The 25,025-nt window shown below is 41.4% G+C and overlaps 1 protein-coding gene across 11 annotated transcripts in view; it reads right to left on the reverse strand.

The window, feature by feature from the left end:
• FHOD3 (formin homology 2 domain containing 3) overlaps positions 1 to 25,025 on the reverse strand; it is a 473,175-nt gene that overhangs the window by 90,385 nt on the left and 357,765 nt on the right. For 8 of the 11 annotated variants that reach the window (XM_047697409.1, XM_047697416.1, XM_047697413.1 and 5 more), the window contains 2 exons: positions 19,936 to 20,034; positions 3,463 to 3,597 (listed from right to left, as the gene is read on the reverse strand). In XM_047697409.1, the coding sequence (XP_047553365.1) occupies positions 3,463 to 3,597; positions 19,936 to 20,034 (234 nt within the window). The remainder of the gene's footprint in view (positions 1 to 3,462; positions 3,598 to 19,935; positions 20,035 to 25,025) is intronic. The other 3 variants (XM_047697414.1, XM_047697410.1, XM_047697417.1) reach the window with 1 other exon arrangement.

A 25,025-nucleotide genomic window follows, 5' to 3' on the forward strand; every position in this document is an offset into this window, starting at 1 on the left:
ATATATATTATTATTATCATATTATAAGGATGCTTATCTTTAATAACAATTTAGTAATAGTAACAATGGATAAGGATGCTTAAGGGAAAAAGTACAAGAAGAGTAGCTTAAATTAATAAAATGGCTGAAGAAAGGTCAGCCATTTGGGTAATCCCGGGGAGAACTTGATAAAGCTTTTCCTATTTCTTTTTTTTAATTTCTTTTCTTTCATATCCTAAGACTTTCAGGATGGAACTACAGTCATAATTAAAGCTGTATGTGATCTGTCCTGATGATCAGGATTCCTTCTTAGACAGGGTTGTTGTGCAAGGATCTGTGTCTTCAATGAAAAGTGAGACCCACTTGGGACCAAAAGCAAATAGTGGATAGTTACAAGTACAGTGTCTGCCTACATACATACATATGTACAGCTTAATATATAGTATAATGCAGTCCTGTCCTGTTCTTCTAGGGCTCTAACTATATGAGTGTGAGCCATTCTCTTATTGCTCTATAGGTCCCTGAGAGACTGTATATTTTTTCCAATGTTTCGTGTCATTTTTTGGATTGGATAATATTTCTATTGTTCTATTTTCCAGTTTATTGACCCTTTCAAATTCTCTCATCTCCATTCTGCTATTGAACCCATCCAAAGAATTTTTCATTTTGATTACTGTATTTTTCAGTTCTCTAAGTATTTCCATTTGGTTCTTCTTTATAGCTTCTATTTTCTTTACAGAGACTTATCTTCTCATAGTTTCAAAAGTATTTGCCTTTACATCTTAGAACATGTTTCTAGTAGCTGCTTTAGTCTTTGTCTGATAATGACATCTATGTCCTTTTGTAGTTAGCCTATTTTGAATCTCTTTTCCTTCAAGATTCTCCTGGTTTCTTTGTGTGACAAGTTACTTTGGATTGCATTGAGAACATTTTAAATATTTTGAAAGGAGACTCCGGGTCTTACTTTAACTCTATGAAGAACCTTGTTTTCCTTTAGCAGACAATCAACTAGGTTAGGTTCAGCCTTCAAATTCTGACTGCCTTCTGACATTGGTTCCAATATTGGCTTAGTTTTCAAATATTTTTAATTTTCTCCAAATCGAGCCCCGGTGTGCACCCACCTAGTGGCCAGTCTAGGACCTGAGTGGTATTCCACCCTATATTTTGCTCTCCAAGTCTGTGGCATTCTATTTAGGTTTTAAGCCACATGTGCACAAATGGAGACAAGCTAGGAGTGCTCTCTTGATTTCTCTACTCTTTGTGGCTTCCCTATAATTTTCTGGCTTCCCTGGTTCCCCCTTCCTGCTCCTCTAGCCAGAAAGCTTGGGCTTTATTTCTATGCTCTGCAGTAACTTCATCTGCACCCATCTGCAGTGTGTGTGTGTGGGGGGGGGAGGGTAATTTTTCCCCAACATTGTGCTCTGTAACAATATAGCTTCAAGGCTGGGGTAGGAAAGAAGGGCAAAATTATGAAGAAAAAAAAAAAACACAGGACATTTCTCCTGTTTCTCTTAGGACCTCTATTTCCTGCTCCTTGGTCCAGAAAGAGAGGCCTTCTCTTTGAGTTTCTCAGTTCACACTTAGTATGTGTTTCTGGGTTTTAGGGTACCTCTGAGGACACACCAGGTGACAGTGGAGGAAAACAAGGGTACACTCTCACTGCCTTGGAACTTTGCAGACTAGCCTCTGTGCCCAGTTCACATGCTCCCTTTCACAGTTCAGAATTTTCAGACCTCCATGCGTTCTATTCAGGGTTTCTGGTTGCATTCAGTGATGCAGCAGAAGAAATGGGGAGGATACATATTCCATCTTCCCCCGAACTGGCACCCTGGTTTTTCCAACAAAATCCTTATATACGTAAACAAATCTCTGAATCTTCCACGCGTTTCGGTCAGATTCTCGGCTGCTACTTGGTGGCAAAATATGCAAATCTTTCAGAAAGTCCTGGCCAGGAAGGATTTCATCTGCTCCAGTAGTTTTACAAATTGGTCTTTCCAGACGTGACAACTTCCACAGTTATTTCATAAGAAATGGTGCATACAGGTGTGGCATTTCTGTGTATAATTTGGGAAAAGTCTCACAGCCCAGGGTACGCCATGCAATCACAGTAGAGGGATGATGTTGGTTTACTTCATGCAGGCCATTAGCTCAGCCTTACAAAAGCCAGGATTAGCATCTCACCCAAGACTTGGGAGATTTGTTTCCATGTAATAGAGTTACAGTTAAGGCAACTTCATAATTCCCCTTATATTTTGACCATTTCTATGATTACACATATTATCCTGGGTTCTGAAAAAGCATTTTTAAAAAGATTTTTATTTATTTATTTGATAGAGATTGAGACTGAGAGAGAGCGAGAGAGAACACAAGCAAGGGGAGATGCAGTCAGAGGGAGACGGAGAAGCAGACTCCCGGCCAAGCAGAGAGCCCAATGCGGGGCTCAGTCCCAGGATTCTGGGATCATGACCCAAGCCAAAGGCAGCTGCTTAACCAACTGAGCCACCCAGGCACCCCCGAAAAAACTTTATTGAATCCATAAATCTTCACTGACAATGTTTTATACTTTTTGTGGGTTTAAATGGGAGTAACTGAAGGGAATACTGTTTGCCAAAGAAATTAAACTGAGGAAACAGGCAGTGAAGATGGGGTGAGAAATGAAAACAAGAAAGAACATAGAAGGTCTAGGAGAGATGACTGGGAAAATGACAAAGGGAGAGATTAGGAGGAGGAGAGGAAGCAGGGGAAGGAAGAGTAGAAGGAATGAAATGTGTAAGCAAGTGTTCATAGAGTACCACACAGCATGAAGCTCAGGGAAGAGAAGTGGAAGGAGGTCGACCAGGAGGCTTGGGAGAATAGGTGCACAGGCTGGAGCTAGAGGAGAAATGGGGTGACCCTGGATTCAGTGGGGGCAGACAGGCTGTGACAGGAACACAGCCTTAGAGCTGGATGGAGACCAGAGAAATCAGTGGGATAATGGGCTGGGAGTAATCGGCAGAATGGCTTTCTCCTCCATAGGAGGAGAAATTATTGTTCAAAAAAATATACTGAAGATTTCTACACAGAGCAAAGAAGCAAACCAGGAAGTGGAAAAGCAATTTCTTTTGGCATCCAATAGAATATGAATAAAACATGAGTAGCTTTAGGGGGAAATGACAAATTAAGTTAAGACAATTAGGCTCTCTGTCTTCAGGAAGGCCTGGATAAGACAATTTTAGATAATGGAGGCCCCCCAAATACACAAGTTCCTAATTGTATTTGGCTGGTTTTCTGTGCTTCCTGACATTTGGTTAGAGGGAAAAGGCTATAACAAGCCAGAGCTAGCCCATTTCAGAAATGTCTTGCTGTTCCTTAAAAACAAGAGACCCAATCTAAAGCAAACATATTACTACCTAACCCTTCAGACCGGTATTAATCATAGAGAACATGAAGATATGTGCTTTAATTTTCAGTTTGTTAGTTATAAAATCTTGTGATTCCTCTTACTTGAATTTGTTCCTTTCTTCCCGTTCTATCCTCTGCAACCTTTCTTCTCTCTCCTGCCGCCGCCGCTCTCTCTCTGCTGCCAGTGACTCTTGGTGCTGCCTAAAGGATGATGTGAGAAGACCACTCAGTGATGACCTAAAGATACAGAGTTAATGTTTTAGTGGCTTGAGCTGTAATTAAAAGCACCCAAGTAGGAATAAGCCAGACTTCAGTTAGAATTGAACTGGCCCACTGGTACCTAGGTATTGCTGGGGGAAAATTACTGAGTATTTCAGGATCTTCATCTGTAAATGGAGGGAATTAACCCACTTCATGTGCTGGAAGGACAAGAAGGTGGTAATGTATATAAATCACTAAGCACCATGCTTGGCATAGAAGCATTCATCAATGGTGGGTGTTGTTATTCCCCAAAATAATTCCAGTAATATGCGTACCATATAAATACAGGTTCATCCTCTCTCCATCCCCCCACTTTCTCTCTCTTTACAGAGAGATACACACACATTTTAAACCTGTCTATGGAAAGACTTTATGGAGCCAACATTCAATCTAAAGCCGTTTTCTTACTCAGCCATCAATTTAAAAAAATGAAATCTTGCCATTTGCAAAGACATGGATGGAACTAGAGGATATTATGCTAAGTGAAATAAGTCAGTCAGAGAAAGACAACTATCATATGCTCTCAATCATATGTGGAATTTAAAAAATAAGGGGCACCTGGGTGGCTCAGTAGGTTAAAGCCTATGCCTTTGGCTCAGGTCATGGTCCCAGGGTCCTGGGATCGAGCCTCATATCGGGCTCTCTGCTCAGCAGGGAGCCTGCTTCCTCCTCCTCTCTCTCTTTCTCTGCCTGCCTCTCTGCCTACTTGTGATCTCTGTCTGTCAAATAAATAAATAATTATTTTTAAAAATAAATAAAAAATTAAAAAAAATAAAAAATAAAATGGAGGATTATAGGGGAAGGGAGGGAAAAATAAAATAAGACAAAATCAGAGAGGAAGATAAACCATAAGAGACTCTTGACTATAGGAAGCAAACTGAGGGTTGCTAAAGGGGAGGGGGTAGGGTAATGGGGTAACTGGGTGAGGGACATTAATTACATGATGTAATAAGTACTAGGTGTTATATACAACTGATCAATCACTGACCTCTACCTCTGAAACCAATAATACAGTATATGTTCATTGAATTGAAATAAAATAAAAATCTATCTATCTATCTATCTTTAGGAAAAAACCTGTTTTCTATTTTACATATACTAAAAATATATTTTAGTGTACACCAGATTCTCAATATACGCCCTCAAAATAAATAACTGTGTCATCTTAAAACAGGTGTTGGGATAACAGATGAAGAAAAAAAGACCCAGCAATGGTCCAATGGTCTGAAATCTGATTGGAATTAAGGAAATTTCATTCTATGTCAAGAAGCATCCAAGAACATAGAGCATGTTCAAAGGATTTGACTCTTGGTGATAACACACAATCTGGACTGTCCACCGAAGATGGCCTTCTGGGGACAGCCAGCTGTGGGAGGCTTCAGTGAGGGATCACAGGGGTGGGGATCCCAGGAAATGTTAAGTCAGGAGAATGGGTGGGAAAAGGGAAAATTATGTAAGTACATGAAAAATAAGGAAGGGAGACTGTCGGGAAGGAGAGTCTGTTGGACCTCTGGATAATGTCAAAACAAATCTGTATAAACAACGAGGCCTTAATCTATTGAAAAAAAATTCCAAAAGTAAGATACAACTATTTCTGAAATATTGGTTGAGTGAAATCCTACTTCAGTTCAGTGAAAACATGCCACCTGGTGGAGAACACAAGGGTCCTTAGCACGGGAGAAAGATATGATTCTGATATTACTCATATTCTGCCATAAGTCCCACAGCCATTCTCCCTAGAGAAGGGGAGTGGCCTCTGGCTCTCTTTCAGAGGTGGCAGATGTAGAGGGAAGAAATGGCCATTCCTGATAGCTCCAGGAGGGAGTGTCCACACCCTATACTCCAGGCCCACTAGGGAGCTAGACATCAGCCCTGGACATTCAGGCATGTATAGAATTGGATTTCTCCTTCACATAAATGAAGTCCAGACTATCTTGCTTAAGTTGCTATTATTTATTTTTCTGTTACATGCCACTAAATCTAAGCCAAGGGTGACCAGGTTTACCATACCTCTCATACAGGGATTGACAGAAATTTGTTATGGACATGATGGATTTTTGGACTTGAATTAATAAATTTAACATAACAAAGGAACATATACACCCAATGTCCCAAGTTAAAGAAGACACATTCGTCTCAAATACACAGAGACTGTCCACACACTGAGCGCCGATCCTGCCACAAAGCTCATAAAGAAATGCCAAAAACTGGTTTCATACGGGCTACCTTCTTAACCACAATGCAACTGAATTGAACAGAAGAAGGTAAAATTTAAAAATTTTAAATTTGTAAAAATTTAAATTGTAAACCCTTCTAAGTAACTCAGGCCAAAGAAGAAACACACAGAAAATATTCAAAGGCTACTATAATGAAAAAGCTATATAATCAAGATTTATAGGATGCTTCTATAGTAGTACTTAGAAGGAGATTTATTGCCTGCAGTGTTTATATTAGAAAAGAAGTTAACTCAATAATCTGAAAAGCAACAGTAGAATAAATTCAAAGAAGGCAAAAGAAAGGAAATAAAGGTATGAACAAAGATGAATGAAATAGAGAAATCAAGATACAGAGGAAATCAACAAAATCAGGGGCACCTGGGTGGCTCAGTGGGTTAAGCCTCTGCCTCCAGCTCAGGTCATGATCCCAGGGTCCTGGGATCAAAACCCCATGTTGGGTTCTCTGCTCAGTGTGGGGCCTGGTTCCTCCTCTCTCTCTGCCTGCCTCTCTGCCTACTTGTAATCTCTCTGTCAGGTAAATAAAGAAAAACTTAAAAAAAATCTTGTAAAAAAAACAAAGCTGATTTATAATTTTTACATAATAATAAATACATTCTGTCAAAATTGTTCAAGAAAAAAGCTACAAATAAACAATATTCAAGAATGGCACCTAGATACAACTATGAATATTAGAGGAGACAAAAATAATTATGAGAAAATGAGAAATTTTTATGACAGTATGTTTGGAAACTTTGACAAAATGGATGATTTTCTAAAAATAACTTACTAAGTCTGACTGAAGAAGAAATATTTAAGAAAGCCCTGTTAACCTTAACAAATTGAACCAATTAATTACAGATATATCCATACACACCAAAGTGAAACAAACAAAAAATCCCCACAAGTCTCAGACTTTTTAAAGTATTTTCTATAAGATAATCAGAGAAGAGCTCTTTTTACTCATACACAGTTTCAAAGAATATAAAGAACAAGCTCCCAGCTCATATTATGTGATTAGTAGTACTCTGACACAAAACCCAAACAAGAACAGTATGAAGATAGAAACTTATATACTGACTGCAAATGTAAACACCGCTGCAAAGTCTGAAATAAAATCATGTTTTGTTTGTCCAGTGGATGCAAGGATGTTTAAGATGTAAATATCAATGACTGTAATTTACCAAATTAATAGATACAGGAGAAAAACCATGACTATCTCTAGAGATGCAGAAAAAGCCTTAAATGCATTACTCACTTGTTATTAAAAAAACAACAACTTCAGAAAGCTTAGCATTGGAGAGCACTGTCTAAACCTGACAACGGGTATTTAACAAAATTTTTTTTAAAACTATGGTAAACATTCCTCAATCCTGGAACATTAAGAGCATCTTAATGTTAGAATTGTTCAATCAGTGGGGAAGTGATGGACTATATAACAATTGGACTATCAGCCACATAAAACAAAATATCATTAGACCTTCCACATGCCAAACACAAAATAATTTCTAGGAGTTTAAGTGGAAAATGTAAAAAGCAAAACTTTGCAATGTTTGATCTCAAGAAGGAACTTTAATATCAGAAACCAAAAAGGGTAATCAAACAGGAAAAACTTGATACATTTATATATATTAACATTTGAAATTTGTACACATTTAAAGAGTATTTAAGAATAAAGAAAAGCCACCACCTAGGAGGAGCTACTTGTAACACATATAAACCACAAAGGATTTGTATACATACAACAAAAAGAACCACTCTACATCAGAAAAAAAGAAACTACTCAGTGGAAAAAATGAACATAAAATAATGGACATTTTGTGCCAGAGTGTTGGTGGTATAGCGGTTAGCATAGCTACCTTCCAAAAAATAATGGACATTTTGCTGAGTAAGAAAATTAATGGCCAATAAATATACAAATGATGCTCATCTCATCTTCACTAGAAATGAGGGGAAAAGAATGCAAGTTAAACCCGTAGTGATATACTGTTTCAGATGTCTCAGATTGCAGGTTGACAAAAAATAAGAAAGTAGTTGGAAGAATATGAATAGCAAGCTGTATTTCTGTGAAATTTAAATACATGCAAAGCAAAATCATGCATGTACAGAATATATATATATAACATATATATATATATATATATATATATATATATATATATATATATATATATATATGACATGTACAGAAACAATAAAACCAATTTCAGGTGGTCATCACCAGCAGAAGAAAAAAAAAAATCAAAGGGACGGGGGCTTCAATTTTATATATAATATTCTTTATAGCTCTAGAACTTTGTCATTATTGAAAATCTTCTGTAAGCCTGGAATATATTTTTTGAAGTCATTCTTTTGGTCTTTAAAAGTTCTTCTTTTAATATCAAATATCTTTGAAGCCCTAAGCTAGCTGAACATTAAAAGTTAAGTCTAGTTCCAGAATTTTATTTATTTATTTTTAAGATTTTATTTATTTACTTGAGAGAGAAACCAAGAGAGAGAACACAAGTGAGGGAGAGGGAGAAGCAGGTTCCCTGCCAAGCAGGGACCCCGATGTGGGACACGGTCCCGGGACCCTGGGATCATAACCTGAGCCAAAGGCAGATGCTTAACCACCTGAGCCACCCAGATGCCCCTAGTTCGAGAATTTTAAAACAAAAAGTAAGGTACTCTACAGAGAATTATTTTAGGGACTATTTTTCCCCTACATGGGGAATTTGAATCCAGCCCAGCTTCCCAGCCTGCCCTGTGTGGCTGTTTGTTAAACCCCAGCAGCTTTATCTTCTGAGGTCTCTTTTCAGAGGCAAGACATAGGAGCGAACTTGGTGGTCTGGGCTCTTGGATGAAGTGCGAGATAAGGACCCTGCCAGTCCCCCTTATACTTCTGACTTTAGTTTGTTCTTCTAAGTGTTTCCACTTATTTCAGGGAAAACTTAATACATAAGTTACTAATGGGCATTAGTGACTGCTAATGAAGTCACAGTGAAGCTTCTCTGTAGCCTACCGTAACATAATTTCCTTATGTCAGCTGTATTAGAGCCTATATAAAATTAAAGTAGCATTAGAACTTGAGAAAGTTAAGGATGGTCCAGTTTAGTCAAATGGATAGGCCGTTCCTTCTTGCAGACTGAGCTCATGCTCCCTTGTAAGGAGCCTTCTCATAGTGACTCTCTGGTGGGCACACAGCAATCGCACTGTCAGGCAGCATTAATGATACGTGAAGTCTCCTTCCTTAATAATTTCCATTTGGAAAGAACTGAAATGTAAGCTGTTAACTCAAAGCAATGCAGAATGGTTCCTCTTTTCTGGAAATGAAACAAAATGCCTTGAACAACTCAAGATCCATTCTCTTGAGCACCCTAACACTGATCCCTGTAGCAGGAAGGGAGAATAAAAAGACACACACACCCCTGCCCCCACCATGAGCTTTTCTTTTTCTTTTACTTTTTCTTTTTATTTGACAGACAGAGATCACAAGTAGGCAGAGAGGCAGGCAGAGAGAGAGGAAGGAAGCAGGTTCCCTGCTGAGCAGAGAACCCAATGCGGGGCTCGATCCCAGGACCCTGGGATCACGACATGAGCCGAAGGCAGAAGCTTTAACCCACTGAGCCCCCCAGGTGCCCCCACCATGAGCTTTTCTGTCCTAGATGCATATAAGCCACTTTGGTCATACTGGAAACAAAAGTCTAGAAACATAAAATTAATAAATTAAATTTCCGTAGGTCTCCTGGATAAGCCAACATATAGGAACATACACTTGGTCTTGTAAATCCTATTTCTGGAAATGGGCTCAATCTATAATATCAGTGTTGGACTGCATTCAGACCATACAAGGAGCACTATCCCAACTCATTCCTTAAAAAACAAAAACAAAAAACCCCCTAACACCCAAATACCAGAATTCAAGCTAGTATGGTAAGTTCTTCTCCTTATAAAGGCATCTTTAACAGATTTTTATCTTTCATATTCAGTTTTCCAGGAAAAAGACCTACAGTGATTGGAAGTTGCTGTGATGTTTAACCTTGGCCGGTGTGAGGGCCAGCTATGGCGAAAAGGAATGAGCACAAGGCTTACAGAAAACCTGAGCATGGCCAATCATTGAGCACCTGTGAGCCTAGTTCACTTGTTTGTAAAATGGTGGCAATACTACTTGCCACTCATGAAGCACTGTCAGGTTAACACGAGTGTAGGTAGGAATTTGCTCAGAACAGCATCTGGGACACAACAGGTACATGCCACATCTCATTTTATGTGGGGAGCCTAAAATCTCTAAACGCGGGGGAGAAGTCAAGCTGCTGTCGCCAAGGCTAGATCTGGAATAGGACCCTGGCAATTCCAGGCTGAGAGGCAAGAGCAGGCTGGGGGTTTGATCTGAACCTTCCTGCAGCGGCTTCCAGCCGGCTGAGTCACCAGGACGGCGCGCCACCCCGGAACGCAGCTGGAAAGCTGAAGTCATGTTAGTTACACCCGAGGCAACTGCAACCAAGTGAAGCCACCTAAGAATGCAGGTGGAGAGGAGCCAGAGAGAGGTTTTGCAACCGAGCGATGATATACTCTGAGGGAGAGGAATTGCAATATTTAATCTTGGCCATACCAGGCCCTGGGGGCTGCCCCAGAAACCCATCTGGTTAAAGCCTCCCCCGCCAGTATGTCTGAAACAGGAATTCCATTTCACTGAAATGGGGCTGGTAATAAGAGTTACCATTTATGGAGACAATACTGTGTGTCAATGCTTTTATGTGAAATGGTTCTTTTAACCCGACGACCTCTTGCACGAAGTTCCGTTATTCTCCCCTTTATAGTTGAGGAAACGGGGGCCAGAGTCATCCCATTTTGGATATAGCAGAGCTGGGCATTTAAACAAGCCCGTTACGCCAGACCTCTAGTGTTGACGGATGTCTTAGAGAAAATTCAAGAGCAAGGAAGAAGTTTCATCTCATTTTATGAGGCCAGCGGTACTCTAGTGTACAACTATTTTGGAAGACAGCTCAGCAATTTCTTAAAAAACTAAACAAGCTCCTACCATAGGACTTGGCCATTTCATTTCTTGGTATTTAACCAAGAGAAATGAAAGCACATTTCCATACCAAGACTTGCAAACAAATGCTCATAGCCAAAATTTGGAAACAACTCAAATGTCCATCAACAGGTAAACAGATAAACTGTTTACATTTATACAATGGAGTACTAGTATACAATGGAGTACTAGTCAGCAATAAAAAGGAATGAAGTATTTAAATGTACAATACAATGAATGAATTTACAAAATGGTTATGTTAATTGAAAGAAGTCAACCCCTCCCTAAGAGTCCAGACAGCGTGATTACATTTATATAAATGTCTAAAAAATGTAAACTAATCTATAATGATAGAAAGCAGACCCGTGGTTGCTTGGGATGGGGGGCGGCAGCCATAATCACATAAGGGTATGAGAACATGTCTGGGCTGACAGATATTTGCATTATCCCAATTGTGATAATGGTTTCACCTGCATATATATACAGCAAAACTTCTGCTCAGGGGCACCTGGGTGGCTCAGTGGGTTGAGCCTCTGCCTTTGGTTTGGGTCATGATCCCAGGGTCCTGAGATCGAGCCCCATATCGGGCTCTCTGCTGGGCAGGGAGCCTGCTTCCCCCTCTCTCTCTGCCTGCCTCTCTGCCTACTTGTGATCTCTGTCTGTTAAATAAATAAATTAAAAAAAAAAAAAAAACTTCTGCTCAGCTTTTTTAGGTCAATTATTACTGTACAAGCTATTTAAACACACACACTCCTTTTGGTAAGTTGGAGTTAAGTCTTATTTGTAAGAGAAACAGATCTCATGTTAGTTACACCCGAGGTAATAATTTTTTATTAAAAAATTATCCCTGGTGATACAGTAACAGAAGTTGAACTAAGCTCACAAATTATCTGATATTTGATATGATCACTTAATTCACAAATAGATGATTTAATATGAAGATATAGAGATCAAAGAATAGTAATAAAATGATAGTTCGACAATGTGTAACAGTGAGGTTGTCCTCACAGCCTGGCTATGAAATTGGGGGTCACCCGATCTAAGGATCACAGGAGAAGAGGTAATTCTCGGTCCTGCCTAGCTCTAGAAGGCATCTGCTTGCCCTGAAATGAGGAAATGTTAATCTTCTTTCACACTTCTGGGCTACAACTCAGATCTCAAAATGAAATGAGCAAGCTCCAGAGGCAGCCCCAAGAAACTGGCAACTTTTCTCCATCATCACTGCTACAATACCGGAGACTTCGGCCATCAAAGACGGGGACATGGGTTTAAGGCTTCTTTTTGCTTTTCCCAGCTCTGTGGGTGTCGCTCTTCCGTCTGCATTCTCTGAGGAGTGATATTTGCATTTCCTTGTGAGAGATCTCACCTAACTCAAAGTGTTACGCACACTGTTCTCACTTCCAACAGAATTACGATACGTACCCTTTAAAGTTACTATGCTTACCTTGTATATAAACAAGGATGAGAGAATTATGTAGTTAAAAAAAATCTATTCTAATCCCACCTTCCAAAGGAAGAAAAGAGGATTCTGTGAGGTTAAACCTGGTCAGGCACCTGTTTGCCTGTTGATTTGACAAAGAGATATAGGACAGGGCAGCAAACAGGGGGCTGGGGAATCTCATGTGGGAGACAGAGAAATGGTGGCTGCCCAACAGTGAAGGAGCAGCAGTCGTCCTACGGGAAAAGGCAAGACGCGTGAGATCAGCCCAGAGTGCTTTTAGCCTGGCACAAAGAAAAACCATCTCTTTATAAGTCATGTAAACATGGATCCTGTAGAGCATAGTCCTGTCTTCATGATTTTTCCCAAATCTTATAATAAAATGGCCAGTCTAGTGAAGTTACCCATCTTGATCCCATGGGTTTGTAGGACCCACGTCCACTACCACAGATTACTGTAGATTTGTGAACCCCATTTTGGAAAAAAAGGGATAAACCCATGATGAGTCAAAGGACCAAGAGCTGAAATACAGGTACGTGAACCCATAGAGACGTTACAGTTCATTCTGTCTGAGGAAGTCAGAGGACTTTTATAGGACAGATGTCATCTCCGTGGCTTTTGGAGGCTGAGGAGGAATCCAGTAAGTGAATAAAGGAGAGATGAGTCAAAGAACAGAGCATGTTTGAAGGAAGGGGCCTCAGGAGAGCCTGGTATGCTCATGGTGGCTCTCCATCCCCACGGGGTTCAAGTACGGTGAGGGTGGGGGACATGATGGCTGAGGAAGCTGGAAGGTGCACGTGGGACTCAAACAGGATCGATCCTATTGGTGATGGTAATCGGGCTGGGCTTCACTGATAGGCAGTGAGGGTCATTCAAGGTTTCTAAGCAGGAAAAGTAACCTGCTAAGATCTACATTCCGGAAGGACATTTACTTCTCAATAGCTAGTCCAGGCATGACAGAGATCTGAAACTAAATCTCTCATAGGAGGAATGGTGAGGAGTCAGCTCTAAAACACATGTGGGAGAAGAGTCCCTCGAGAGTGTTGAGGATTCAGAGTCCTCCTGCAGTACAGAGGGCTGACGGTCCCCCAACACCTGGTGTCACCACGTGAAGCTGCCATCAGGGAGCCAGACCCCCACCAACTCCCGTGGCCAATGCACCCATGCTTCCCCCTCCTGCACTTTGGCTGTAACACAGGCGATTAAAGAGCACCCCACTGAGCCTTATGGGAACCCAGCGTGACAAGACTGGGATCAGGAATCAGTGGCAGGCAAGAAGGAAGTCTACATGGTAAAAGGAGAACACGACTGCTCCGAATGGTAGGGACTCAATCCACATTGATGCCTTTTATTTCCTATTGGCATTTATGGACTGGGTGCCATTAATTGGGATCATATAGCAAGGCTATGCCTTTTATCCTATTTTATATGCTATTCAGGATTTTCTCAGTGACTTTCGAGGTTTATGTATTTTTTTTAATCTACTTTTATGGGGGAGCCACCTGGGTGGCTCAGTAGCTTATATGTCTCCCTAGGCTCAGGTTATGATCCCAGGGTCCTGGGATCGAGCCCTGCATCGGGCTCCCTGCTTAGTGGAGAGCCTCCTTCTCCCTCTGCCTCTGCCGCTCCCCCTGCTTATGCTCTCTCTCTCAAATAAATAAATAAAATATTTTTTTTTAAATCTACATTGACCAATTTAAATTAAAAAAAAAAACTTTAAATCTCCACTAGACAGTGGGGGTCTTGACTCCACTAACACAATTTTTAACAAAGTACTGTATAGATCATGTGATGGAACATAACCAGCAAGTATTAGAGATCGAGAAAACCACACGGATCATATATTTGAAGAAAGTGGTGGTTTGAAGACCAAGCATAAAACCTCAAGGCACATGTAGGTACCAGTGAAGGCAAGAGATTATAAAAGCCAAAGTTGACCAGAACAAGAGGACACAAACACGCATATCCATGCAGAACAGAGAGCCCACATGGAGAAGACAGAGGTAATAGTTACAGTCAGAGCAAGAGTCAAAAGGCCTTCCAGGCAGGTAATAAATAAATAGAAGAGCCTGAAAATAGGCAAGAAATGCATGGAAATGAAAATCCTCATTCTGGTGAAGAAGTTATCACACCAGTGGTGGAGACAGGTGTTGAAGGGGATCCCACAAGGGGGAGCTTGACTTGGGAGAAGTCACTGTTCAACACAGCAGGCTCCCACTCTCCTGCTCAGTCTCAGGCTCCCCAGATACCCCTCATTCTCTGTTCCATATATTAATCACCATAAAACACCGCACAATAGCAGATGACAAAAATAACAGGACTGTTTCAAGGTAGCCCATGATGCAGTCCCCTCCAAAGATGACTGACTGACTGGAAAAGATAAGAACTGGGAGGAGGGAGAGCACCCGACAGCCTCAGAGAAGACAGGAGATGGGAGATGCACCTAACGGAACAGTCTGAACACAGACCCAGGCGTGAATCTGTGTTCCTATCAGTGTATGGTGAATTGGTAGGGAAATGATGGATTATTCAATAAATAGTATGCAAACAAGCAAAAATATTTAAGGTGGGTCTCTGCCTCATGCTATATGCCAAAATAACTTCTAGATAGATAAAATATTTCAATGTGAAAGTTGTAGTTTGAAATTCTGGAAGCAAGCACGGGAGAAAAGGCTTGCTTCATGAGGAACACAAAACCAGAAGACAAAAAAAGATCAATATATTTAACTCATAAAATTTAAATTTTTCTGTATGGCAAAACCACCAGAAATGAAGTAAAAGACCAGTGACTGAGGAAAATAATGGCTGCTCTTATCAGAGTCTATAAATAACCTCCACACTTGGGTAAGAGCTCAATGACCATGAACCAAACATTCCCAGAAAAGGAAGTATTTATTAAGGGCTTGTGGATATATGAAAACATGCTCAATCACGTTCATGGTAAGACAAGGGCAAATTTAAATTTTACTGACATATAACTCTTCACTGCCAGGTGAGCAATGGTTAGAAGCTGAATGATCCTTTTGCAGGGGAATCGGCAAACAAACTCTCTCACACTATGGCTGACAATCAAAATGGGTACAGTCTTCACAAAGAGAAATTTGGCAAAATTTAAAAGGCATCAACAACCGACTTAGTAAATCTGTTTCTAGGACCTTATCCTATGGATAACCACACATACACCACATGACGCAGAGGAATGAATTACACTGCACTGTCACTGGTCACAGCAAGACACAGGCCCATCAGTATGGAATTGGGTACATGAAGAGAAAAAAGCAAGATGCGGCCATTAAAAAGAATGCAATAATTTTAAGTACTGTGGGTGGGGGGAAGACCAAGACCTATTTTTTAAATGAAAAAGCAGAATGCAGAATAGTTTATACAGTGTATTACTATTGTGTAACCTTTTAAATGCTGTGTGTTGTACTTGCAAAGCCCACATAAAAATAAATTTTAAAGTTGCATCCTTTACTCATCCCTTATTATGCATTATTACTCCCAATGGAGCTGCCATTACTTATACATGGGTTTACTGTCAATCCAGGAAGTAGGAAAAAGTCTGCTAGGACAACTATATGGGGCAGACATTTCCCGAATTTTTCTAAAGGCTCTTGATAGGAATCTATAGAACAGGCAGGTGACTGTCCTTTCCAGTCACCAATGGTACTGTTGTAAGTGGAAGAGAGAACACAATCATGGCTTAAGGCACATACTGACCCTCCAGGTTTCAGCTCAGTAAGTGTACAAAGTTCCCCCCTGACTGCCTGAAATCTGGGCCTGGGGTTCTCCCAGTGTGCTCCCATGGAGCACTCAGTGTGTGTCCCTAATGCCCCCTTTCATGGTATAAGCCGGGCCTTGTTAACAGCATATTCCCCAGGCCCAGCACCAAGACGGACGGACTCAAAGTACTTTCAAACCCAGGCACTGGACTTCTGACCCCTGCTCAGTCACCCAGTAACTGAGGTCACCACACGAAGCAAGCACCTGGCCGCCATTTCTGAAAAGGCCCACAAGATGGAGATGTCACTGCAGGGATGGAAAGAGAGTGCCGTCTGCTCTTCCCAACTTCCCAGACACATTTGCTGTGGTGTAATTATTGTTTGCTTGTTTGTCTCATTTGAATACTCAACATGAATGGTTCAAATAGTCTTCTAATTTTTTCTTATAAAAATATTTAGAACATTTCCATTCAGAAAGCACATTTTCAAAATTGAAGCATTTAGAAAGTCTGCTTTCGGTAAACGGTTGCTTCTATATCCTCGAGGGCCTTTGCAAATAGTTCTGGTTTTCTTGTTTTCTTTTGTTTTGGCACAACTCGACTTCCGATTTCATGAAAATTAACGTTATGCTGTTTCTGAAAGAGAGCCCTATAAATGAGGCTGTAATAGGAGATCTGGAGATGGCTTCCTTTTAATACCCATGCCTTGACTTAATTCTGTATATTGTTTCTTCAGTTCTTCCTTTCTAGGTCAACTTATCATTCCAAATTTGATTAGTGTCCAATATACTAGTATGCTTGGGAAAAATATGGAAAACTCTAAGCTCACAATGATGCCTGGTGGTATCTAGGCCTGTTGTAAGTGGCCCGACCTGCCTGAAGAGATGTTTAAGTTGGCTTGATTCTCCTAGGACTTCCGGGAAAGGAGACTTATTTCCAAATCAAGGGAATAGACTTCTAGATCTTTCCAGCAGCACCCTGACAAGCTGTTTATTCGTCAGGAGTGTGTTAACAGAAGATGTGGTTTCTCACTGCAAAATGCAACTCTTGTTCATAATGCTTTAACGTCTTTCCTGAGTTTTTCATCTTGGTTTCAATAATTATGTGTATATAAAACATCTCAATAGCATTACAAATTCTACTGAAGCATATACCTCAGTAAAAACAATCATATACCTTAACAGGGCAAGAAATAGTCATAAACATGAAAACAGATTATGAGTGACATCCAAAGAATCCAGTAGTCAAAAATGAAAAAGAAAAAAAATTAAGCTGCATTAAATTATATATTATGATATGTACCACTGACATCATACATTTGGGTGATGGTAAGCAAGCATGAGTTGGAGTTGGGGTCCTCCTTATTTTTACAGTCACCAATATAAGCCAGCAAGGCAAGAGTAAACATGGTAGCACAGTCAGGCCTAGGGACCTGCTGGTCTTAATAACGGAACAGCACATCTGATGTCTCAAATGATTCATCACATGGTTTTTCAAAGCCATAGACAGTGATAGTTGGGGAAAATCATGCAAATGTAAAGGAAGTAATAAATCCTTTGCAGTTTTACTTGCTAGTGGATACGGCAAAGGTGCAGGTAAAGAACTCTCTATGGCAGAGACCGTTGTAGGAGAGAACAGACCACTTAGGAGAGGAAAGGCCCCGTTACTGGTTTCTCTGGTCACCAGGTGTCAGCAGGCTGCCTGGAGGGATTTCATGCCACTACCTTCTTCAAGCCAAGGACCACTGGGTCCACCTCCCTGGGGCCCCCCTTCATCTCCCTGGGTGTCATACAGACTCCTCATGCCTTGCATGCCCCAGGTTAGACATCACCTTCGATTTGCTTTTCTTCTAGTACCTTCTGTCTCAGTTGCTAGTTTCTAACACCCTCACGTTCGAGCAAACCTGACCCCTCACTCATTCTACTAGCCCTGCTCCCACCCTCCTCCAAGTCTGCCCAAACCCATAGCTCCTCTCAAGCCCCACGGCCACTGCCCTTCCTGGGCATTGTCAACTCTCTCAGACTCAGACACAGCTTCTGGCAGCCTCTGTCCCTATGGCCTCAACCCATTGGGTCCATTTATGGATGTGTTAGAGCACCTCACCAATGCTTCCAAACCCTAACAGCTCCAGAGGTCTCAGGAGGAAGACTAGGCTCCTCCCCAGACACTCCAGGGTCCAGCCCCACCTTCCTCTTTTAATCCTCATCCCGCCCCACCTGGGCTCCAGGAGACTCTCAGCCAGATGGAGAAGGAGACACAGGCAGGGTCTTTCCAGAGGACTCCCCAGCTGTAACCTGGAACAGGCTTCCAGGAGATGGGAAGGAGGCAGAGGTTGGAGCTTCCTCTTTAGGACCTGGGGGAAATTTCCCACAAAGCCCAGGGCTTTGGAAACCTGCAAACTTCCCATCCTTATAATTAGTCAACTTCAGACAAATTATATTCCCCCAACCAATAAGGGGGTAATTCACCTGATCCTTCAACTAGTGTTTCCTGCCATCTCTGCCATAGCCAGGCCCCAGGTACTATGGGCGACACAGCAATGAATGGGACCTGGTTCTTCTTCCCAAGTTGCTGTCCACCTAGCATGTATAAGATTTGAGATGTAGTATCAGTAAGATTCTAATATTCCTGACTCTGGCCTTCAATCTCACATCTCTTAAGATAAGGATCCTCTTCATTGGTGACCTCTCTGGGACCAGAAGTTATCTCAACTGATCCCAAGAAGAGGTACCCTAGGGTGTAGGACAGGGTCTTCAAGGTAATCAACTTGTTATCTTATTGTCAAGACCTAACTAAGCCCAAATATGCCCAGTCCAGGGCCATGCTGGGCTGTGGAACCTGAGATTTTGACAACAAGGTGCTTAGGTGCCACCTTGGAAATTAATGTGATGGGTGGTGAGATAAGGCCTACTGGACAGCCCCCTCTTTCTGGGACTGTAAGGTCTTGTCATCCCAACCAAACCTCTAATCACCAGCCACGCTCAACAAAACGTACTTCAGAATACACAGAAGACGATCAGAGTATGGAATACAGGTCAAGTTTGTTTTAATTCATGATTTGAGGCAAACTCTGAATTGCTCCTGTCTAGATTTCTGATCTTGAGATACTGGATGTTCTTTCTTATGACATATTGTCACTTCCCACTGACCCACATAGTGGGGTTCACACAGCGCTTTCATGGGTACCTTTTCATTGGCTCATCAAAACCACCCTCTAAGGTAAGAGTTGGCATAAGTGGCATTTCACCCTCAGGGATTAAATAACTTCCCAGTGAGTATGTTGTAACCCTAGCCAGTCTTCTCTAACTCAGCACTCTTACCATATAAGGGTAACTGTTTTTAATTGTTCTAAAATTACAGGTCTTACCTTTTCCTTGTAAACACATCCTTGTGCAATCACTCGCTTCCAGAAGTAATAATTAGTTCATTTCTAGTGGTCTAATACTCTTGCCAAGTTACATTCCTTCCATGGACCCGTGCAATTCTTTTCTCTTCTGGTAGGTCCTGGATTAATTACATTAAGGCATTGACCTTAATGGGCCTACTACCTCCTGACTTATATGGAGTTAATCGTTCCACGGTAAAAACTGATGTTGATAGGACAAAATGCAGACCTTACACAAAACACCTAGAATGGTTTTTCACAGGTCAATCAAAGCATTCACATTTACGTACTTGGGAACAAATTTTTATACTTTCTATGGGAAGTTTGTAGGGAGACGAGACAATAGTAACAAATATCACCTCTAATAAAATATTTACTTTGTAGATAGTAGAAAGAGAAGATATTCTTGCCTCTGGACTACATCATGTAAAGGAAAACACCTCAGATTATGCTTTTATTCGTACTTTTCCTTTAGCTGCTCTTAAACTGATTTCCTTCACTGGAGGACAGTGACGCAATCAGCATGCTTCTTACAAAACCTACCTTTCCGGCCTGGCCTCCGGTGGGTTTGAGAGAGATGATGCGGGAGTGGCAGATCCAGAAGGTCTTGAGTGATAAGAGGTGTTGCCAAGACTGTTGTATCTAAACAGTGCAGAAGTTTAAGGTGGGGAGGAGTGTGGAAGGACAGCAGAGAAATGAGTACAAGTCAGTAAATGAATAACATTTAGCAAACAACCTTAATTTTTGCAAGAAAAACAGGCTTAGAAATGCTAATCCCGTTAGTGATTATTCTAACTTACTAACTGCTTTAACTGACTTACTAACTGCTTTGTTTTGATTACTTCTCATTTAGAGAGGTTTTCCAAATGCCAACATTGAGGCAGCAGGATATATGACAAAGGGTTTCAATAAAACCTTCATATTTCGGGGCGCCTGGGTGGCTCAGTGGGTTAAGCCGCTGCCTTCGGCTCAGGTCATGATCCCAGGTCCTGGGTTCGAGCCCCACATCGGGCTTTCTGCTCAGCAGGGAGCCTGCTTCCTCCTCTCTCTCTGCCTGCCTCTCTGCTTACTTGTGATTTCTCTCTGTCAAATAAATAAATAAAATCTTTAAAAAAAAAAACCTTCATATTTCCTTGTTAAGTGTATGTTAATATTTTTTGCTAACAAAGAATCCAAATTATTTTCATTTGAAAATATGAAGATTCCTCATGCTTCCCATGGTGGTATAACTAGTGTTAAATCCATTAAAGATCTATAGAAAATACCACATGATGAGCTAAACAAACATCGTAGTAAAAATTCTGCCTTAGGTATTTCCCAATCAATGCCCTTCATTAAATGTCATCTTGTCACGTGCTCGATGACCAAGGAGAAAATGTCCTCAGGCCTTTAGGACTTACCTGCTGACCAGAGGTACATGTATTCACGTTTTCAGCCAATATATATATTTTTTTGAACCAAGAGTACAGCCACCGGGTTTAAATGAGCCTTTATCATTTCCCAGTCATCTCTGACAAGTTTTGGGATTTGTAAAATTCTAGAATTTTCCTTCTCTTTTTTAGAATAGCTGTCCTTTCTAGTAGTTTGCGTTTAGCTATTATCCCTCAGTGTGTTCCCAGAAAACATATCATAACCTGAAGCCCTTGTGGTGGGGAAGGAGGGGTTGGGGAGCAGACACTCATGATGAGCTACAAATAATGAGATTCAATGAGCTCTGCCTCTCAATCTGCTCAGCCACAAGGCAGGGCTGACTCCTTTACCTAAACTGGTTGGGGACACTGTATTTGGGTGTATGGGACCCCATGGGTCACTATAAGTGTACAAAGATACAAAGAGCTTCCTACACCCAGTGAAACCAGTCCAAGCTTCCATCAACAGAAATTAGCACAAATCATTCTGGGAAGCAACTTAACTTCAAATGTAGATATCTTTTCACAGAATTAAGCCTACTTTTGGGAAGCTAACATAATTATGGTTAATTGCATATGGAAAATGTCATGCATGGTGATAGTCACTGGAACATTATTAAGATCGTGGTAGAAAAGGTAGAAATTACCCAAATAGGTAAAGACGCAAGAATGGTGAAAAAGTGTGATCTGTTATTTATTGATGGAATATTATGCAACCATTAAAAATGACTGCCAATTCTGTATGTGATAGTACGAGAAATGTTTATATGTATGCTCAAGTAAAACATCAGAATATATTATTTATACCAAGTTAGATTACAACTGTATAAAAACATTCTCCAAATCAAAAGCTATGTATAGAAAAAAATTAAAAATAGGCCATCTATTTTAAAAAGTGGAATATAGACATATATTTTCCATTTGCCTTCAGAAATTACATTGCTTTAATGGGAAGCAAAATATTTATATTACCCCAAATCTATCCTGTGCTGCTAAGTCTGGTGTGCTTAGCTACCGCTCTTCATGTGTATTCGGGATCACATGTCAGGCCTGTGCTTAGGACTGAGACTCGCCACCAGGCAGATGAAGCCTCAGCTCACGCAATCTTACCCCACCGCCCTCCTCAATGAACACATCATCTTCACGGACGTGGCTTCTGGGCATTCCTTTTCTCTTCTCTTGAAAAACCCAACCCGCTATGTGTCTAACAGGTTAACTGCTTCTCCATGTGAGGGTTGGTTTGACTTTTCAAGAGTGCTCCCAAACCACAGGGCACGGAGAAGGCAAAAGGCAAAGGATGAGAAGAGCATACAAAGAAAGGAGGCAGCAGAGGAAGGAGAAAAAAGCTCATGGGCGAAGAAGAGGCAGAGAAGGGGGTAGAGAGCACTGTGACGTGGGCAGGGAAGGTGGCTGCGGTCAGGAGCTCTGAGACCTCAGGCTGCGGCCCTGCATCCCCCAGCCACCTGGGCACTCAGCCTGTTACTCTACACAAGCATCTAAAACCATCCCCTTTCCACCAAAAGGGGACATCTTGGAGAGTGTTTTAACAGGATTACTTTCCTAAAATGGAGTTTAAATGACCTGATGGAAATAAAAACAAGCATAATGCATATTCCCCCTGCTTTGGTTTTTCGAATAGTTGAGCAATTAAAATTGGAATACCTCCCAGTCTGTTCAGTTTTGCTTCTCAATTTCAGCCAACAAACTGGAGCATACAACTCACTCAATTCACTGTACTTTTCTCCTCTGGCCCTTTATGCAGACTACCTGGTTGGTATCTACTAGAACCGGTTCAGTGGCAGTCCACCACTGGGCTGTACAGACTCCATGAAAACCACAGTGAGTGAACATCAGAAAATTTATAGGTACAAACAATATTTATACGGCATTCAGATTCCTGTCAGACAAAAGATTAAAAATTATAAAAATTTATTGGTTAAATATAAGGCAATCCTTACACACAAACGAGAAGCTGTTTTTCTTAATTTATGTGTACGTTCATTCCAGCAATGTACGTGTTTCTAATACTCCCATCCCCCAGGACTATAAGTAGAGGCAACGACCAAGCAGGAGGGACCTGGGCCCAGGAAAGCTCCATCAGAGCCTGTGAGACCATCACCAGGAAGCCCAGAGTCACCCTCACGGGCTAACAGCACCCTACTGGGGAAGAGGAGGTTGCCAAGTTATTTTTATTCCAGTCAAATGTACATTTCTTAACTTGCACAGAAATACTGTTCTTGGAGGACCTAAGAACTGTGTCAGAGATGCTCTAGAAAAATCAAGTGAGAGATCCAGCAAGCCCACAGTTTGAGACCTAGAAGAGACTTCTAGAGAAGCTGTAGTGTAAGGTGCTCAAAGTGGAGCTCATGCACTCCGGCAGGCATACCACGCCACCCTGGAAACAAGAGGAGGGGAGCTCAGAGCCACGCGTTCCGTATCTGCTCTTTTCCTAAAATGGGTCCACCTGTGGCCACTCCTAGGGTCTCCAAGTTCTCCTCTCCTGCCTCCCCTTCACAACTGCCTTCCGCTTTTAGGGAAAAAAGCAACATCCTCACCCAGGCCAAATCAGTGTGGGGCAGTGTTTTGAGTGGCAAAACCTCCAGGATACCAGGCGAAGGCATAGTATGGGAAAGCCTCCCCCTTGAGGGAAACCCTTAAGAAATACTGAAGAAGGAGAAGGCCCTAGTTTATTCAGGAGCAACCTCAGAGCCAGGTCTCACACACCACTTCTATCTACCTGACCACCTACCTGGGAATTGTGCTGAAATGACATGAAGGTAATAAAACAAGCATAATGCTTTTTTTTTTTCTTTGCCAAAATACCTGAACAATCATCCAAATAACTCACAGTCTGTCCACTTTTTCTTCTCAATTCTAGAAGTGAGATGGTTGTCACAGGGACATGCATGTATCAGAATTGAAATGTGAAGTCCGACTTTTTCTGACAGAAACTCGGCCTCATTCATCTGAGGACAGGCTTTGCCAATGAGGCATATGCAGGTGTTTCCCAGAATTGAATCATTTAAATCGGAAACCCCAAGGTTTTGACAAAAAGGAATTTAAAGCACACAGACAATAGACAAATTATATCTTTTACAACGGTTTAAACTCCTAACAAAAAACTACAGGCAGGCTATTTAAAACTTTGAGAGAAGTATGTGGCGCCTGGATGGCTCAGTTGGTGAACCTCTGACTCTTGGTTTCGGCTCAGATCATGATCTCATGGGTCATGGGATCAAGCCCCGTGTAGGGCCCACACTCAGAGAGGAGTCTGCTTGGGATTCTCACCCTCTGCCCCTCCCCCACCATGGGTACATGCTCTCTTTCTGTCTCTAAATAAATAAACCTTTAATTAAAAAAAAAAAACCTTGAGGGAAGTTTCAAAATATTCTTAGGTTGTATGTAAGCAGAAAGGTTGATGGTCACACTTCTAAATTAATTATATTTATTAGATGGAGTATCCAACACCTATTGCAACTGGTCCTATTTGTGGTGTGAAGGAGCTGTTCTTCAGGTCTGGGTCCCACAATCCTTCATTCAAAACAAGGCATAACTTCTTCCTCGGCCCCCAGATCAAGGGTCCCCCAAATGCAGGCTCGGGCAAAAGCACTTTGTTGACAAGGACTTTCCTCAAGAACCCCTGGTGGGGAGGGGTCAAGGTTCAGGCCTGGTATTTGGAGCTGCTGCACAGATGAGCCCAAGAAGGAGAGAGACAGACTCTCTAAAAGAGAACTGTACAATGTACAAGTTAGGACCAAAACCTGGAGTACGGTGCTTGGGGTGGAAACCACTCCCCACTTCCCTGGCTGTCCCTGCCTTAGTTTCCTCATTGTAAATAAGGGCTGGTAACAGAAACTACCTCTCAGCATTAACTCTTTAAGATGTTAATTTCATGGAAAGTATAAGGCCCGGCTCATAATAAATAGATAAGTATTACCAATGATTATCACTCTAAGAGAGAAGACATCAGTATCATCAATCATTGATTTTGGACAATTGATGGTTCAAATATTCAAACCCTCTGTCCCCCTTTCCCCACCCTGCAGAGAACTCCTAAGCCAGGCAGTTGTGAAGGGCAGGCACACAGGCACGTGACAAGCAGCTGCCCAAATGTTCTTGTGCAGTTCTGACTTGCACACCTCCCTCCCTCTGCTCCTCTCTCCAATTTTTACAGGAATTATCAGAGCGCTCATAATTAATAATGTAATTGCATCAATGCCTGTG

This window comes from Lutra lutra, chromosome 12, assembly GCF_902655055.1.
Source record: "Lutra lutra chromosome 12, mLutLut1.2, whole genome shotgun sequence".
Classification (NCBI taxonomy): Eukaryota; Metazoa; Chordata; class Mammalia; order Carnivora; family Mustelidae; genus Lutra; species Lutra lutra.